At 43.2% G+C, this 18,488-nt stretch overlaps 1 protein-coding gene across 12 annotated transcripts in view; it reads left to right on the plus strand.

Annotated features, from left to right (window-relative positions):
* Positions 1–18,488, plus strand: part of CADPS2 (calcium dependent secretion activator 2) — a 346,118-nt gene that overhangs the window by 283,928 nt on the left and 43,702 nt on the right. For 7 of the 12 annotated variants that reach the window (XM_077935837.1, XM_077935839.1, XM_077935840.1 and 4 more), the window contains 6 exons: positions 8,242–8,397; positions 10,079–10,226; positions 11,230–11,244; positions 14,806–14,880; positions 17,621–17,704; positions 17,805–17,837. In XM_077935837.1, the coding sequence (XP_077791963.1) occupies positions 8,242–8,397; positions 10,079–10,226; positions 11,230–11,244; positions 14,806–14,880; positions 17,621–17,704; positions 17,805–17,837 (511 nt within the window). The remainder of the gene's footprint in view (positions 1–8,241; positions 8,398–10,078; positions 10,227–11,229; positions 11,245–14,805; positions 14,881–17,620; positions 17,705–17,804; positions 17,838–18,488) is intronic. The other 5 variants (XM_077935838.1, XM_077935841.1, XM_077935849.1 and 2 more) reach the window with 1 other exon arrangement.

The following is an 18,488-nucleotide window of genomic DNA, read 5'->3' on the forward strand; positions in this document are numbered from 1 at the left end:
GCACATTTACAAGCAATGGCCCATTTCTGGTTCCATTACTCTTTGCTGCCTTGCCTCTACAGTGATACCTTGGGTTACATACGCTTCAGGTTACAGACTCCGCTAACCCAGAAATAGTACCTCGGGTTAAGAACTTTGCTTCAGGATGAGAACAGAAATTGTGCTCTGGCAGCGCAGTGGCAGCAAAGAGTAATGGAACCTCATTAGCTAAAGTGGTGCTTCAGGTTAAGAACAGTTTCAGGTTACGAACAGACCTCCAGAACTAATTAAGTACTTAACCCGAGGTACCACTGGATTATTGTCTCTATTTCGATGTTCGGAGGTGAGTGGTCTGTTTAGGGAAGTTTTTTTTATGTTTAATGCTGTATTGTGTTTTTAATATTCGATGGGGAGCCGCCCAGAGTGGCTGGGGAAACTCAGCCAGATGGGCGGGGTATACATAATTAATGTTTAACCAAAATAGCACTAAACAGGAGTGCTCCACACCGAAGCTGTCCAGATGGATTCTAGAATGCAAGTGGTGAGAGACTTTTCTTGAGGAATACCGGGCGCTCAGTAGAGTTCATGATCATCTACAGGTAGATTTTCCATTGAGGCTTTTTTGGTGTGCTTCTGTGCCAGTCGATTCTTAGGACCACCAGTAGTTCACTGTGACCACTTTGCCTCCATGCCCTTCTGTGTGCCAGTGCTCAAACAGTGCCTGGGGCATCCAGGGCACTGTGGAGACCTATTTCATGAGATCAGTTTAAGTTTTTGAGGCCTATCATCAGGAGCCGGAGTCAAGAGTAGGTCAGCAATAAAAAATAAACACAGTGTCCATGTGGTTAACTTTGAAAAAACGAAAACATTGCTGGCCTAGTGATCCCAGCAGCCCTTCCCAATGAAGCAGTTGCCCCAATGAAGCAGTTGTGAGGTCTGGAGGTCCCTGCCTTCCCCCAGCTACCTCAGTCCCCTCCTCGCCAGGGGAGCGTGTCTGTGCACAACCAATCTCTCATCTGGCATTTTCAGTTCTCTACATGTTCTAGGAGACCAAGGGGTAGTTTGTTCCAACTATACTTCCCAGTTGCTAATACCCCCTTTGGAGGGCAATTTGCTTAAGAGGGTGGTGGTGCAGGTACTCTTGGAGGAAACTGAATATCAAGACCCATTTCATTCTGGGTTTAGATGTGGTTTTGGAATAGAACCAGCCTTAGTCACCCTGAGGGAGGACCTTCTCCAGAAGTCGGACAGGGGAAGTGTCTGTTGGAACCGGGGGATGAAAAGCTAATCCCCAGAACTGCAGATATTAGGCATGCATGCAATTTTACATTTTCCAAATAATCTTCTTTTCCGTTGCTTAAAAATAAATTAAAATGAGTACCGCCCACCCAACCTCATTTACCGTATTTTCCCATCTATAAGATGCCCCCATTTACCGTATTGGGAGGACACGGGTGGCGCTGTGGGTAAAAGCCTCAGCGCCTAGGACTTGCCGATCGAAAGGTCGGCAGTTCGAATCCCCGCGGCGGGGTGCGCTCCCGTTGCTCGGTCCCAGCGCCTGCCAACCTAGCAGTTTGAAAGCACCTCCAGGTGCAAGTAGATAAATAGGGACCGCTTACTAGCGGGAAGCTAAACGGTGTTCCGTGTGCTGCGCTGGCTCGCCAGATGCAGCTTGTCACGCTGGCCACGTGACCCGGAAGTGTCTGCGGACAGCGCTGGCTCCCGGCCTATAGAGTGAGATGAGCGCACAACCTTAGAGTCTGGCAAGACTGGCCCGTACGGGCAGGGGTACCTTTACCTTTACTATTTACCGTATTTTCCCATCTATAAGATACCCCCATGTATAAGACACACACACACACACCATTTTGGGGGACTCAGTTTTAAGAAAATGAGGAGAGATGGCCCAAAGTTGTTGAGCCTCTCTCCCCATGCAGCTGCGGGCAGGAAACACTCCCTAGATCGTTTCCCGCGTGCGGCGACACCGGAGGAGCTTGCGCTCCTGCCAATTGGATGGCTGGTGGGAGCACAACCTCCCCTGGTATCGCCACATGCGGGAAACAACTCAGGGAGTGCCTGCCGCGCGCAGCAGCATGTGGGAAGTTGCGCTCCGGCCAACAAGCTGGCTGGCAGCGCACAGCTTCTCCCCACGCAGCTGCGGGCAGGAAACACCCCCCAGATTGCTCGCTGCTCGCTACAGCATTGGGGGAAGTCGCGCTCCCACCAACTAACTGGCTGGCACCACGCCGCTTCTCTCCCCCCCCCCCCCCATGCCACTATCCATGTATTGGACAACCCCAGCTTCTTTTTTCTTTCTTTTATTATTTATACCCTGCCCATCTGGCTGGTTTTCCCCAGCCATTCTGGGCGGCTTCCAACTGAATATTAAAAACAATGCAGCATCAGACATTAAAACTTCCCTAAACAGGGCCGCCTTCAGTTGTCTTTTAAAAGTAACATAGTTGTTTATTGCCTTGACATCTGGTGGGAGGGTGTTCCACAGGGAGGGTGCCACTACTGAGAAGGCCCTCTGCCTGGTTCCCTGTAGCTTTGCTTCTCTCAGTGAGGGAACCGCCAGAAGGCCCTCGGAGCTGGACCTCAGTGTCCGGGCTGGATGATGGGGGTGGAGACGCTCCTTCAGGTATACAGGACCGAGGCCGTTTAGGGCTTTGAAGGTCAGCACCAACACTTTGAATTGTGCTCGGAAACGGACATGACTTCTGAGTCAAAAAACCTCGTCCAATACACGGGAAAATGTGGTATCTAAAAAGCCTGGGTGTCATCTGGAATTGGGATCCTTTGGGCAAGGTGCTTTCAGCGCCTCCCCCCAAGCTGTTATTGGCAGTGCCCATTCTCTTGCCTCTCCCTCTGGGCCCAGGCTGTACCACCTCCCAGAGTGTGGAGGCAAGACGTGCAGATGCTGTAAAGGCTTCTCTTTGTGCTTCTCACTGCTAGGACGCTTGCTTGCTTGCTTGTTCAGAGAGCTCAGGTGAATTGTCAGCAACAGCAAAGAGAAGGAGCAGCGGAGCCAAGAGACTCCAGGGATTAGCAACAGGCCTCTACTGGGACGTGGGCTCCAGCAAAGTGCCTGACAATGCCAACACTTGACACTGGTGCTGGGATTATGCAGAGAGCGTTGTCACTCATTGACAGGGAGCTAAGTCAAAGGATGGGCAATTGTGCCTTATCGAGACGAAGACAAACTGTGGCTTGTCTGTGAAGCTCAAAAATATGAACGACAGAAACTTCCTCACACGGAGGAGTCAGAACATTGGTCTGTCATCTCTGGCTAGTAAAAGCTTTTTCTTAGACCTGTCCCCACTCATCCCTGATCCAGAGTTGCCAGGGATCTTTGGCAGGCAACAAGTGTGTTTTACCACTGGGCTCTAATAATAAAATGGATTCTTTAAAAAGATCTTGGAGAATTGAAAAGTTACTGCTTGCTCAGAATATCAGCTGATCTCTGTTGGTCTTCGGGTTTACTGCTTATATGTTTTAAACCTTGCAGAGTCTTCCTATTCTAAAAATTAAATTGCGAACCTTCTATAGAGGTATAGATTGCTCGACGCAATTTACTGTACATTTTAGGTTACAGTCATTCATACACATGCACACACATAGGGGTGCCAACTTGAATAAAATATTGGGGGACAGGTAAGCCCCACCCTACATAATTGATCACATGACATGGTGCACACACACCATATTAATGGTAATGTCTACCAACTTTTTGGAGGGGCCTCAGATATTTTATTTGGGGTAAAGGGCCCTCGGGCCCTAGGAGTTTGCTCCTATGTATACACACATACTGCGTATAAATTAAAAAAAATTAAAAAATTGTCCAGTAGCACCTTAGAGACCTATAAGTTTGTTTTGGGTATAAGCTTTCATGTGCATGCACACTTCTTCAGATACCACACGAAAGCTCATACCCAGAGCAAACTTAGTTGGTCTCTAAGGTGCTACTGGACGATTTTTGGATTTTTTAAATTTATTTTGACTGCGTCAGACCAACAAAGCTACCTACCTGAATCTAGAAAAACACACACACACACACACACACACACACACACACACATATATATATATATATATATATATATATATATATACACACACACACACGCACACACACATATACACTTAGGAGTAAGTCCCATTAAACTCAAAGGGAATTCCCTGTTCAGGGAAGCTTTTAATGTGTGACATTTTGATGTATATATAATCTTTGTTGGAGGCCACCCAGAGTGGCTGGGGAAACCCAGCCAGATGCGTGGGGTACAAATAATAATAATAATAATAATAATAATAATAATAATAATTACTTCTGAGTAGACATGCATAGGGTTGCACTATTCATCTAGCTGTACTCAGCTATGGTGAACTAAATATAGTTTGCCAAATATACTTATACCTATTAAAAGTCGTATCTCTGATTCCTCTAGAATCAAATTTTATGTGTTTTATTTAATGTGCTTTATTTGTAATAGTAGTATGGGTTGTTTGCATACGGTATAGCTTGTCTGCTGGCCTTTCCATTCACATAAAATGGATACCCCCCCTTTGTATAGTTAGAAACAGGGAGTGTGTGTTCTTATCTATCATTGCACAGCCCCAAGAACATAATTACTTTGTTTTCGCTTGTTTTTGCTGGTCCGTCTCTTTAATGGCACATTTGGGGCATTGTGGATTAAGGTGGAGGAGGTATTAAGAGAACAAAATGCTTTGCGTAGCATTCACTCTTCTGCTTGATTGGTCCCTCGAGAGGCCAACACAGAGGACCGCTTGGCTAGACATGAAAAGCACACTGAATTATGCTTGGCTTGTGAGGCTTGTTTTTGAATTTTCAGGAACGTGAGCGGGTCCTGTAAGGGCTAGCTAACATTCCTACAGGATACATGTCAGAGGAAAACTCAACAGGTCACCACTTGGGAGTGTGAGCTAAAATTGTGGTGTCCACAGTGTGGTAGGAGCAGCACCCTTGTTCATAAGCAGAAGAAAGACGAATATTCCTACAGCCAGGGAGAGAAGCGTAATTCTCTCCTTAGTTATACACAGTTGTGATTTATCTTATTTCTTTATTAAAGTGATCTGCCCTCCACCAATTATTTCAAAGAAATGCCAGAACAATGAAACAAGCAGGACAGCATTAAAAGCTGTATCAGTAAAACAACTGTAAAGTTTCTGCATCATTTATGCAGTAGCCAGAGATACTAGGAGTTAGTCGGGAGAAGCTTGGGTGAAGAAATACGTTTTCAGCCAGCAGAAACATGCAGCTGTTGATGCCCACCTGATCTCCAAGTGGAGATCATCTCATAAAATAGGTGCCACCACAGAGCAAGCCCTTCTCTTCACCACTGTTGAGTACAGTAGTTGAGATCCTTCACAGATCGCAGTGACATTAATGTTGCAGTACTTTGAAATGCAAACAGTTTCATTCTGTGCCAGGGGAGTAAGAATAGTGTATCCACCCTTGCTTTTATATAAAGCAGTTGCCAAAAGATTAAAATCTTTTTGAAAAGTGGCAATTTATTATACGTTTGAATTACAAGAACTTTGTGCCAAAGGGAGAGACAAGTCCTAGTGCAGATATTGCGTCGTGATCAGCGCAGATAAATTACGCACCGTTTCCATAGACTATTGTAGCATTGTCAGTGTCAAAGCCTCTTATCCCTGGGAGAATTTGATTCACACAACCAAACATATCCAGTGACAAAATTGCTGCATCGCTAGGAACACATTGTTTCTTTGTGTTGCTGCAGCTTTCCTTCCTGTGTCCATCGTCTCCCCCCCCCCCCAAAAAAATCCTTCTGTGAATATTGTTGCGCAAATTCCCAGATGAAAGAACAAATAAAGTTATTGTGACTTTGTGTCATAAAAAGCATAAGAGGCATTGATTACTGGGTGTTTTTGATATTTCGTGAACCAGCGGCTATTGTAGTTTTTACTGTAATTGGTGAAAGCCAGTTTAAATGGCTAACAGGAATTGGGTCTGCATAGGATTATTTTAACAGCATTTGAGAGAAAATAATTTCTTCATTTTTTTTATTAGGCCTGTTAGGAAACTGATACATAATTTTTTAAAAATACTGGACATCACACAATAAAAATTGGTTGGCTTAATTCTGCTTTTACAGATGGAGCTACATTTGATCATCACAGAGCACAGACAAACATTAAGCTGACTTTTTTGGCTTATTCAACCTTTATCCTTCCATAAATTTGGTTGCCTTATCTTAGAGTGTGGGTGTAACAGACATTATACCATGCAAGACTTATCACAAGTGTCAGATTTTTCCTTGCAGACATTTTTGAATCTGGTATGACCCTCAAAGCTTGCATAGCCTCTTCTTTGCCCAGAAGCAGACACCCCAGGCAGAACGTAATGTACAACCTGCACAATTTTGGGGTTCATCCAGGGGCCTCCTTGAACCTGAATCCATCCCAGATACAGGTGCAGCTCTTTGGGTCTTTTCATGTTAGTTCTCTAAAGTCCAGATGCAAATGTGAATAGTGAACTGATACTGACACCACCTTGACTGCAGGTTGCAAAGGGCAGGGAGGTGCCCATGGTCAATGTGCTGGCAGAAACTGCCCTTCCTGCCACCATTGCTGCCATTCCCTTCTCAAGACGTAGGGAAGCCAGAAACATTGCCATCACTCTCATCTGGCTTCTTGACTATGTCAGTCAGACTTGCTTCCATGATGAGTTTCGCCCTGGAGAAACTGCTGAAGAACTTTTCCTCTTCCTAGAAAAAGGTTCAGTTAAATGGTTTCCCGTTTTCTGCTCACAGATAGGGCACAGAATTAGGAGGGGCGGTGTAAACACGTACACATTTTTTGGCAAAGGGTGTTTAAGGAGGTAACAGAAATCACTGGGTTAAAGCTGGCCAAAAGTCCAGAGGTAGCATTATTATCAATTTACAATGGGGTGGAAGGTTCACAGGCTTGCTCACAAATTTATTGACAGCTGCACAAATTATTATAGCCAGGAAGTGGAAAGGGCAAGCAGAATATAAAATGGAAGAATGGTATAAAGAGGTGTGGGATATAGCTCTTAATGATAAATTAACATGTGTCATTAAGGTAAGACGGGGAATAGGCAGGTTAAATGATTTTGAGGAGATATGGAGGGTGTTTGTAGAATTTGTACTGTTAAAATGGAAAGGGGTCAAACCATCGCAGGAGGTGTTGAAATTTGGGGGGGGGTTGGATATTTACAATGAAATTATCTTGGTGGTGGGGTGCACATTTTTATCCTTATTTATTTACGATTATTACTTTGTCAAAATAATAAATAACAATAATAAAAGAATTTGGAGAGGCAATATGTACATGGGTCTAAGTTGTGTAGCAACAAAGCAGCCAAACCACAGAAAGTACATTAAGTTATAATAATGGGTAGGAGAGCTGGGGGGAAGGAATCACATCTTGCAACCAATGCACCCCTTTGGTTTTTAGATAGTACATGGGTAGACGAGTCTAAAAATTCTGGGACACAAATTTTCAGGGCCCTTTAGTGGCTATGGTGATTCATTTACCAGAAGTTATGTATTCAGCATTAACTCTAAAAGTACAGTGGTACCTCGGGTTACAGACTCTTCAGGTTACAGACTCCCCTAACCCAGAAATAGTATCTCGGGTTAAGAACTTTGCTTCAGGATGAGAAGAGAAATCACGGGGCGGCGGTGGGAGGCCCCATTAGCTAAAGTGGTACCTCAGGTTAAGAACAGTTTCAGGTTAAGAATGGACCTCCAGAACGAATTAAGTTCTTAACCTGAGGTACCACTGCATAAACATAAGCCTCCTGGTATATACTGGCTATGGGGCTTGGCAAATCTTTTTAAATTATTGAATTAATGTCACCTGTAAAATTTTGGGTTCTGTCTCCAACCCCCAAAGATGAACAGAACTGAACTTTGATACTTTGAAACCCAAGGGGTGCATTGGTTGCCAGATGCGAAACACATTGGCATTGTTTTCGGCTCTCCTACCCCATTACAAGATGGCGCCCTCCTGCCAAGCTGTTGCTTGGCAAGACACCGTTTCTAGCCATTGCTACCAAGGCACTATTTGTGGCACATCAGATAAAACTGTTGGAATACTGGACGGTCCAATAGGCATAGCAAAATGATAATGTTGCCAGAGCTGCTTTTATGTTCTTGTAAAAAAACACCCAGTTCCAGTGCTTAAAAGAGGGGAGGGCTCTGTTTTCATTAGCGCTGTAATTCAAACAATGCCTTGAATGATTTGTTGTTGTAGCAACGGGTCAGCAACGTCGGAAGATCTCTTCTGGAAACTTGACGCACTGCAGATGTTCGTCTTTGACCTTCATTGGCCAGAGCCGGAATTTGCCCACCACTTAGAACAGAGGCTGAAACTCATGGCCAGCGATATGATAGAAGCATGCGTCAAAAGGTACGTGGGCAATTTCAGAAATTGCCGTACAAATGCTACCATTTCTGGGACTCCTGTGGATGTTTGAGTTGAGCAGCCTTGTGTGAAAGTGGCAGGATTAATCCAGCGGCGTGGCATTGGTTGTTGGTTGCCTGGGTGTCAGGCTTTGGGGAATCGGATCCCTCTTCCGGTGGCAGTAAATAAGCAGATCAAAGAAAGGAGTGTTCTTACCAGTTAGTTTCTAATCACAGCAAGAGACAAAGGGATACATACCCCTCTAGAAATGGCGTTGCTCCCAATAAAGGTTCACCCCCTCTGTCCCCATTATCTATATCACTCCTACATCAGGTAATCTGAGCTTGTTGCCGCTGTGCTTTCTGTTCTATCACTTTCAAAGCCTGTCTAGTCTTAGGGGAAGGGGAGTCAGGAATGCTGTCCAAGGACACTGAATCTGCCAGCTGGTTTTCCTCTTCTAGCTGTTCCTCCCCCAGTATTTCCCAGCTTTTCCCCTCTGGACTATGCCCCTCTGCAAACCACTGTTCTAAATCTATACTGTCCTCCTGCCCTTGGGAAGGTTCAGGACAGTGGGGGGCGGCTCCCACCATTCCTCCTCAGTCCAGCCTCTGACACTGTGGTGGGTGTAGACGTGTATGCCAGGAGAGGGGCATGCTCTAGGCAGGGCCGTGTCAGCTGAGCTCTTGCCGCTGACACCACCATACTGACCCCCACCCCCACAGGGGCAAAGTGAGACCACGTGCCCACCTGTGTAGGGGGGAGCCTGGCCGGCTGACATGGCCCTTGGCAGGCAGAGAGGAGCACTGAGCCAGGCCACAGTTTGGGAACCTGCATGGGAATGCCTGGTTTGCGTTTGGTCAACAATTGTGTGCCCAGGGCCACAGCCCCCACACACACTATACTCCTGGATTCACCCAACAGATGGGGGTGGCTTTAAATCACTTCGTAAAGCGTGGTGGGCAATTGACATGATGGTTCACTCTTCAGATCTGGCCTCTTTTGCAATGCTGTCACGGACCCCTCTTTTCATGTGGGGATGCTTAGGACCACCTGATTGACTGCTTGCCACTCCATGGAGTGATTTTAACATCCCTTTCTGGCAAGGCTAGCTGTGTGATATGTGCGCTGACCCTTAGACTTCACCACTCAAGTTAACTTCTGAATTCCACCCACGTTGCGAGTGCTTTTGTAAGTGAAAGTGCAAAAGTGAAGAAAACAATTATTACGCACTCTCTCCCCCCTCATAAAAAACTGTCACACTTACTGGAACTCTTAACAGCATATCTTTTTATTTTAAAAAATTGTCAGAAGTACCTGAATATGTTACATGGCAGTCTATATTCTGTTTTTGCCAGTTTGAAAATTGTGCGGAAAGCTTATCTGTCAGAAAGCATTTGCTGCAATATGTGTTTTATCTGTGTTATGTTTTGTCGTGCTGTTATTCAGTCAAAGCAGTATCTAACCTTGAGGGGGCTGTCGGAGCACCTTGCTGGAAAGTTTTAATAAGATATGTGAAAATGATAATTCCACTGTTTTACGTGCAGGTGCCTAAACATTTCTACTTTGGTTTTTCCATATTTGAAATTAATTTTATGTTAGTACATTTAACCTGGGTTTGTTTTTGCACTTCATTTATTTAGAATTTTGACAGTCCTTTCTGTTGCAATCCCTGCATTTTAATTAATAGAACAAGAATTGCCTTTGAACTCAAACTGCAAAAGACAAATAAATCTACAGACTTGCGCATTCCCTCTCCTGTGTGCACGATGTTCAACGTGCTGGTTGATGCCAAGAAACAGACTGCTAAATTATGTGTCCTGGATGGCGGGCAGGAGGTAAGCGAGCATCTTGAAATGTCTGTTTCACAAGATCAGGAAGAACACAGAAGGCTTTTGCCAGATTTCAGCTCCAGGGTGGCTATTACAGGTTTTGAGGAGGCAGAGCAGGGAGGAGAAACATAGTCAATAAAGAATGATGTAACAAGCCACTGGAGCAATGTCCTTGCTCGTCCCTTGTCCTACCAGTCTCCTACTATTGCTCTTCTATGCCTTGCATTGTCAGATAAAGGCTTTCTGGCCAAGACAACCTGAGATGGAGGACAGTTGTAGTCAGAATGTTAAACTACATTAACTCTGCAGTGCGTGATTTTAGAATGTGCCTGCATTTTGGTGATGCTTTTCTTAATATTTGCTGTCAAAGTAGGGAGGGGTTGAAGAAGAGGTCCACAAATACAGTCATTAGTGGTGACCATACAAATAAAATGATGATGACGACGACCAGAAATTTAACTTTAACCACACACACAAAAAGAAAACATTTCCAGGACCTTCTGTTATAGGGGTGACTCTACTGACAACATATGGAGGCAGAGAGTGCCTCTTTCAAAATGGCACCAGACTGCAACAGCTTCAGTGTTGTGGATTGGAGGGGAGGGGTTTTCGTGAACACAGAAAGACCCACCTGCCTTTCTCCCTGTCACCTCCCATCCCAGGCAGTCGGTACAAAAGCAAAGACTCTCCTTGGCTTCTGTGAAGCAGGAAGTGGCAAAGCCAAACTTTCTGGTTCCTAGACCCATTGGCTGGGCCAACAAGGCTAGCCCAAATGGACCCCTAAATTGAAAGGTCATCACACATTACTGCAGTGTTTTGCTTCGCAGTACAAATGTCAACCATATTTATGTGCATTCATTGTTTTATAGAATTACAATATTTTTATATTCTGTGTTGATCCATATCATTTCATTAAGTCTATTTATTTCTCATACTATTTTGTAATGATTATTTTCCCCATTTTTCCCCACTCTCTGGTTTTTGGGGGGCTTTCTGTCACATGGCCCAGTTTGCTAATCAGTGGGTAAGTTGATTTTGTTTTAGAATTTCTTTCTGTCTTCAAAAGTGTTTACGTGTCCATTGCTTGTTGTGAACAGTGTGGCGAGAGTGGTAACAACATTGGTCCAAAATGTAGGTCCCCAGGCAAGAGAGTCCATATTTGCCAGATATATCTTCAAGATTCAAGAAAGGAGATTCTGACTAAATATCAGGAAGAACTTCTGGCAGTAAGAGCTGTTAGACAGTGGAAGGGTCTCTCTTGGCAGGTTGTGGACTCTCCTTCCTTGGAGGTTTTTAAGCAGAGGTTGGGTGGCCATCTGTTGTGGAAGCTTCAGCTGAGATTCCTGCATTGCAGGAGATTGGACCAGGTGGCCCTTCTAACTCTACAATACTATGATTCTTTGATTCTACATAGAAATAAGAATGGCAGGTCCTTCAATAGTTGTGTGTGAGAGGGTATTTGGCAGCTTATGGTGCAAGAATGGAGAAAGCCCATTTCCACACAAATGTTGAAGGATGGCAGCCCTGTCTTCTTATGTCACCCAAATACAATGGAACCAGATATGACCAGCAGGCCAGATCCTTTATTCCGCCACCTGCTGCAGGCCAACTTTGGCAAGTAACAGGGCCGCCCACTTGTCAGAGATCAAGCATCAGTTTACTGGTTGGAGGTTAGCAAGCCCCTTTGATTTAAATTGCACCTGTGAACAGACAGAGCAGGGCTCGCAAACAGTGCTTACCTCCTTCAGCTGAACTTGGGAGGTCTTGATGATGGGGGACTCCTTAGTGTAGCTGATCCCAGTGGGGGCTTGCTGAAGATCAAGAGAAGGTCTTTCCTGCCCTCCCACCCCTAATCACAGAGTGAGGGTATCGTGTGGATGTGCTTGTAGGTGCTGTAGGTATGAGGAGTGAGTCAGTATGTGTGCGCATGCACAGGTGTGTGTTGGTCACACCCACCTCTGGCATGCGCCCCATTGAGGCATGGCCAACTTTCAGTGTGGGCCCGGGTTGAGGAAGGTTAGCCACTCTTGCCCTAGATCAAAACCGTAACGGTTGTAAAAAGAGCCAAAGGAAGCTTCAACTCATTTTCATATGTTGAGATTTTGGAAATGGTTACGTTTGAAGAAGTCAAAACATCATTTCCCCCTTAGAACTTGAGGCTTGGCACCAAAGACGTATGTGTGCATTGATGCATGCACAAACCAAAAGCTAGTGCAAAAGAAAAAGTGAAAAGAGTTGTCATGCATATCAGCATTCCATTCCATCCATTCATCCATCCATTCATTTAACAGGCTTTATGTACCACTTGCTCATCAAAAACTCTTAAACAGACTACATAAAATATAAAAAAATACATTTTAAAATACCAGTGGGAAAATGAGCATTTAAAATCCCAAATAGTTTAATATCTCAATTTCTACAAGCAAAGGTGTGTCACCTATTCAACGCCTTACTGAAATTGTGTGGCACAAAAGCATGCCCGTTTTTGGAGGTGTTTCCATATTATTATTATTATTATTATTATTATTATTATTATTATTATTACAGAAAGCAAAAGCCATACTTATTTAAAACATTGGTACCATCCCAATGTTCGTAATCACAGTTTTAAAATACAGCAAAAGAAAACAGAGGAAATACACCCAAGCTCGTCTCAACCATGCCTTGCGCTTAAGGTGGTTCAAGGAAAGCCCACCAATCCCTTCTCCTTTGCTTCCTTCAAGCAAAAGCCCACCAGTACTGTTCCTTTTTTTTTTTTTTTTTTTGCGACTTGTTACTGACTCCTAAGGCCTTTCTCCCCCACGCTTGATCTCATTCAGCATCACATAAATGAGCTTCCTGCCATCGTACATATGAGCGTTGGGCATCTTTTGTCAATTCCCTCTCATACCTAAACTGGGTTCATTAAAGCTCTCTTTTAATTCCTTTATAATCAAAGGAGACCCAAACACCCAAGAGATCTTCAAAAAACACATCAGGTAGTGGCATTCCTTAACTCACCTGCAAATTGGCTAAGCATTGGGGGGGGGGGGGGGGCTTAACATGTAAAATAGTCCCTGGAGAAGATACACGATTGTGAGCACTAGGTATCGGTACTAAATTATGATCCCCCAAAATAGCCTCGTTCAATCATTTTTCACCTTAAGTCAGTTTCCTGAAGCTCAAGAAATTCTCATGCTCGCAAACTGAATCGCAAGCTCTTTTCTTCCTCGCATGTGATTCTCTCTGGCTGCAGAAGACTAATTTACTGTGATTACAAGCTTGCTCACGGTTACCCCAATGGCTGTGCCTTTGATTTTCGTGGGACTTGAGAATGGGCAACTGTGGACTACATTACAGTCCCTTTGATAAAAGCGGCAATTGGCACTTCCCGACATTACATGTGTATCTGCATCCATTTACTTGTATACAAAATGTTTGCTTCATTAATCTGAGCACAGTGGGCAGTTGCTTGACAAAAGGGCAGCTCTCCTGGGATTTATTAAGTACATCTGTGTGGAAACTTTGGGAGGGGGGAGGGAAAGGAGGCAAATAGCCTTCAAAAAGCTAAATTTTAGAAAACTATTCAATGGGCTCCTGCCAAGTTAGCCTAATGTTTATATTGATTTTGGTGCTTTTACTCTGAGCATTATGCTCTTGCTGTTTCAGGTAGCCTTGAACTATCAAGATAGGGTTAGTCTTTACAAGTCATATTTTTTTGTGAAGTGGTTGGCGGGGCATTCTTCTCCCTGGAACAAATGTTCTGAAAGGAGAATTACTTCTTCCTTTTTTTAATGGATGTACTTTGAGAATAGAAAAGGAGCCTTTTCTCCTGCTAACTGCAGGATGGAAGTCTGCTCTATTTATCGCCGAAACAGGGTACGAAAGTCTTTCAGGTTTAATTTAAAGTGGGCTTCTTTAAAGAGACGGCATTTTCATTAGCGGAAGAAAAGGCAGAAGCAAGAAGATGGAGAATAACAGCTGATTTTGTTGTTATGCCTTTTGTGGCCTGGTAATTTATTACCATCCCTTCAGGTTTCCTGATGGAATTTTATTTTTTGCCCATGTTTGAACAGATTATGCAGGAGTTGTATAAACTGCAGTTCACTTCATGGATAAAGGGGCTCTTTTTTAATATTTAACAATTGGCCTCTCATTTTATTTCTAGAGGCCATAACATGAATGAGAACAGTTAGATATAAAGTGCTTTATTTGGGGGGGGGAGGGAATCATCTAGCTTCCTCAGCTAAACCAAACCTTTGAGCTGAGGAAGAGGGAAGACCCACAAACACCTTAATTACAGAGAGACAAAAAAGTATCTTTCACATTCCTTTGCCTGAAGAAGAATAAGACCTCAGTGCGTCTAAATAATAACCCTATTAGCTGCTTAACTCAACAGCGTACATGGGAAATTTTTCAACACAGAGTGTAAGAAAGTACTGACAGAGTGGATCATTTTCAAGGTTTTGTTCATTGGGGGTTCAAAATGTAATTTTTTAGCAAATCTGATCTGTCAGATTTAGACTCTCTGTTCTATGTATGACTTATGGCAAAAGTGTTGTGTTCATATAACACACTAATGCTGCTTTTGTCTCCTAAAACGCAGCAACAATACCATTCAAAAATAGATGACTTGATTGAAGAAACGGTGAAGGAAGTAATTTCACTTCTTGTTTCAAAGGTAAATGTATTCACACTTCGTAGCTGAAAAGCACTGTGTCTTTTTTTCTACAATGCCTGCTTTCTACAATAAGGAGATGTTTGGTATTTTTCCTGTTGCATTTTTAGAGGAAAATAGGCTTGGTGACTAACATCAGGTCAGTTCATCACGATGTTTACAGATTTAAATTAGATCCCTATTTGATCAAGGATTCCTATGCAGCCTCTATTAATCGGGTATATTTCTTTTGTGCTTCATACTACAGTACCTTCATTAATTACTGGCATCGACCATGACCACATTTGTACTATATTAAGATTAGCTTTAATTAGGTGCATCGTTGTTTTCTTGCTTGTTTCATGATGCACGTGAAGCAAGTGTGTTCTCCAGATTTTTCAAAGGCTTTTAAAGCCCATTTTAATTTTGACATTGATCTTACATAGAAAGACCCTGAAAGGCTTTTTGTTTAACTCTTCTTTTTAGCCGCCCTTATTTTCAATGTTGCTCCTTCGCATTTCTCCTTCTATAAAGGGAAATCTTGAAATAATTACCTTGGTCTGAGAATGTTTCAAATAAAGTAACATAAAACTTTACAGAGAAGAAAATGCACTTTCATGAACAGGGTGGGTTGTGAGGTACAGTACCAGTGGGAATGGCAGGATTATCAGCCTCAGCTTGGCCCAAGGAGTAATAAACAGTGGTACAATTGCACCTGGTTTTTCCCAGTTTGACTCTAGTATCTCTCCATGGTCTAGTAACACTATGGATGTGGAGGGATTCCAACATTTGAAGCTACAAACTCCAAACTGGAGATTCTTATGTACAAAGAAAGTGCTATCCACAAGTAATTTCATGGACAAAGGCAGGGGGTCCCAAACTGTGGTCCACAAGCTTCATTTAAATGGTCCATTGTTGTGCCCTATAAGTCACAGAGGTCTTTAGACACTAACATGGGCAGATAGCATCAAAATTAACCTTAGATTTTAATCAAATTTGGATTTTGAGTATTATATTGACCACATTGTGATTCCAAATATTTGTCAGCTAGGCGCTCAGAATGCTTTGTGTGGAGTTAGCTTACTTTTTCTTCACACCTGATCAGGCTAAATCATGGACTTGCCCCAGGCAATTAATTGGCTTCTTTGTGTTCACCAAATATCCCAAAATGTTTGGACATGCCTTCTCATCACGCCTTAAGCTTTTAGCAGCTACAACCCCAGTTTACCTGTGGCAAAATGCAGGTTGATCCTGCAGTTATCTGAACCTGTGTTTTCCAGGTCTAGCTCTAAAACTGACCACCTTCCATTGGAGAACCATTGGAGAACCATATTAACTATAATTTGGCACCCTGATTGAGATGACTACAGCGAATTGAGCAGATAAGCTGCTTTGATGGGATTCAGCGGTGTATAAATTTTATGAAATAAAACTAATAAACTTAAATAGAAGCTATTCAGTGTTGGGGTAATAGGAAGGTAGAGAACGGATGCCATCAATTGAAGTGGGGCCCTTCCTTATATTCGAAACACAGCGGAGATCACTTCTTGGTGTAATGAGACATGTCTAGATGATGATGTAAGACTAATGGTCTTACAAATAGATATGCTGGAAATAGAACAGGTTAAAGATCGGACGAGTGCAGTTTACTACCGTAACTCCTTCAAGCCATTAGGAGCCTGGGTGAGCGTCTCAGATCCTTACAAGGAATAAGGAATGTGACACTGTTGTGACACTGTTAGAGTGGCCATTAACAGCATGCCAGGGGGAATTTTGTCCTGTCCTCTCACTCACAAAGTGCTGCTTCGATGTTCTAGGAATGAGAGTCATCTGGACGGCAAGCAATTGCTCTTTAAAACATTTGATAGGTTTGTCATAAGGCCTATTCACCTGGAAGTACAAGTTGCAGTAATGTGACAGCTAATACAACTATAGCATATATCAGTGTGCATAGTTTTGTTTTATTTTTAAATTAATCTCTGGTCTCGTTTAAGGTGATAGGGTTCTCATTCTGCCTCATGCTTCTTGTGATGTGACTTCCAAAGCACGAATGATTAGGAATTGGAGTTCTTAGTTTTTTAGGGTGCAGGTTCTCATTAATGGCCAACGGAAGTGGCTTTTCAGCTCCCTAGCTGGTGTTTGAGTAACGCCAAGATAGAAATGACACAATACGCTTATTTCTGGGAAGCTTTCTTGTGATTCATAACAGAGGGCCAAACTTGGCCTCACACATAAGCAGCCTCCCAACCTCCTTGATTTTTAAATGAAAAGTACTGAGGAATGTCACCATTTTGAACTGGCAGGGATGGGTTAGGCTCTGCTTAACTTTTCCCTCCCCAGCTGTTTTTTCTGCTTAAAAGCATCTGGGTGAATTCTGACTGGGCACTCCTTTCAAGTGAAATGTTACAATTGCCGCAAAGCCCACAAGCAATAAGGAGCCAGAAGGATGCTGAGATGAGAAATAATATCATTGAATCTTTAAATCCCAACACTTGGTTATTTAAATTGAATGTTCCGGTTACAGTAGCTGTGGTGGGGAAGTAGTAGTCCATCAGTTTGTATCCTTCCACAACATAAATTTGTATATTCTAGATTGCTGGATAGACTGAGCACCCTTTTATGTAGCATAGATCTAGCTAAGGAAATGCCCATGTGCAGTGTTTGGTTGCATAGTAGCAGCCACAGGAGAAAAATCCTTCCCTTCCTCAGCCTTAGGAGTTTTCCAACGGCATTATCAATATTTACACGCTGCCTCTTAATGTAGTTCATTTCAGTGCTGGAAGGTGTGCTGTCTAAATTATCAAGGTATGATGAAGGCACTTTCTTCTCGTCAATCCTTTCATTCACTGTAAGTATTCCAGCTCTTGTAACAATTGCTTTCTAAAGTCCACTCTGAGCTAACAGTGGTTAGTTACAGGTTTTGTTTCTTGCCTTTTATCTCTCTGAAGGTGAAAGCAGCTGCAAAATACGTGGACGTTCCTGTAAGTAGCCTTTCCTCCCCGGTACTAGTTTTGTAAATTTTGTCGCTTTCCACAATGTGTACTTTTTCATGTGTTATCATTATGCTTTCCTTTAGCGGTTCATTATAGCTTTACAACAAAGTATTTAAACAGAGACGTCTTGCCCCTAGAGGGGGTTTCATTTCCCTTAAGCAGCAGCTAAATCTCAAAGCAAAACTAAGGAAGGTTACTCTCAGTGTACTTTTTCAGCTGCGGAGGAGTGAGGATTGTAACCTAGGAACTGTCTCACGGGGGACGTCTTGTCATTTGGAAGTATTTCTCCAAGGCTTAGCTCATTTGGGTGGATGCTTTGAAAATTATATCCTTTGTCCATGAATATCTTTCTTGCGCACCTCAGATGCTCCAGCCGCTGTTGCTCAGATTTGCCAGGTTATTCAAGCCTAAACCTAATTTCTTTCAAACACTGGAAAAAGCAATACGGAATGCTATCCTGTTCTAATCCACCTTTCCCTTTCAATTATCAGTCATTTTTCCCCTCTGAGAAAATTCTAAGCTTACCTGCTTTCTTTCAATGCTTTCAAAGCTGACCTAATGCAAAATCTGGGAGTACACTAGAGCCGCGCGATACCTGCTTTTCAGTTTCACCAGCTAAACATCGTTATATGCTGATAT

This window comes from Podarcis muralis, chromosome 10 (assembly GCF_964188315.1).
Source record: "Podarcis muralis chromosome 10, rPodMur119.hap1.1, whole genome shotgun sequence".
Classification (NCBI taxonomy): domain Eukaryota; kingdom Metazoa; phylum Chordata; class Lepidosauria; order Squamata; family Lacertidae; genus Podarcis; species Podarcis muralis.